A 798-nucleotide genomic window follows, 5' to 3' on the forward strand; every position below is an offset into this window, starting at 1 on the left:
TACTCCTCTGAAGCACCCGGAGTTGACACTTGTACAGCCAGAGCAGATGCAGGCACAGGCTCAGGAACCGAACCTCACTCCTGTCATCATTGAGGCTCTGAATCTGGAACATCACATAACTCCTGTACCATCTTCGGAGGTTCAACTCTCTCCAAATTTTCAGGAGACCCCACCTCAGCCTCCAGAGCCATCTCTGGAGCCTCTAGGAGAGCATACAGTACCACATGGAGTGACAAATCCAAGACCACTGGGTCAGCATACAGCTCGGCCTGAAACATTGCCCAGTCCTGTGGTACAACCCTTGGACATGGGGTTTACCCTAAGTCCTAATGTCAACACAGAGGCTGAGCATGCTGTGATCCCGCAGGAGGTTACAGTTAGTCCTCTAAAGCACCCGGAGTTGACACTTGTACAGCCAGAGCAGATGCAGGCAGAGGCTCAGGAACCGAACCTCACTCCTGTCATCACTCAGGCTCGGAACCTGGAACATGACATAACTCCTGTACCTACTGCGGAGGTTCAACTCTCTCCAAATTTTCAGGAGACCACATCTCAGCCTCCAGAGACATCTCTGGAGCCTACAGGAGAGCATACATTACCACATGGAGTGACAAGTCCAAGACCACTGGATCAGCATACAGCTTTGCCTGCAGCATTGCCCAGTGTTGTGGTACAAGCCTTGGACATGGGGTTTACCCTAAGTCCTCAAGTTACTACAGAGGCTGAGCATGCTATCATGCAGCAGGAAGTTACACTTACTCCTCTGAAGCACCCGGAGTTGACACTAGTACAGCCAGA

The 798-nt window shown here is 51.5% G+C and overlaps 1 protein-coding gene across 1 annotated transcript in view; it reads left to right on the forward strand.

The window, feature by feature from the left end:
- Window positions 1–6: 6 nt before the first annotated feature.
- The window catches only part of LOC102011830 (leucine-rich repeat-containing protein 37A3-like), a 12661-nt gene continuing 11869 nt past the window's right edge, over window positions 7–798 (forward strand). The window contains exon 1 of the mRNA XM_013510174.1: window positions 7–778. Within this exon, the coding sequence (XP_013365628.1) occupies window positions 47–778 (732 nt within the window). The 5' untranslated portion in view covers window positions 7–46. The remainder of the gene's footprint in view (window positions 779–798) is intronic.

The sequence above is a fragment of the Chinchilla lanigera genome, unplaced genomic scaffold (genome assembly GCF_000276665.1).
Source record: "Chinchilla lanigera isolate Chin_1 unplaced genomic scaffold, ChiLan1.0 scaffold00250, whole genome shotgun sequence".
NCBI classification, from domain to species: Eukaryota; Metazoa; Chordata; class Mammalia; order Rodentia; family Chinchillidae; genus Chinchilla; species Chinchilla lanigera.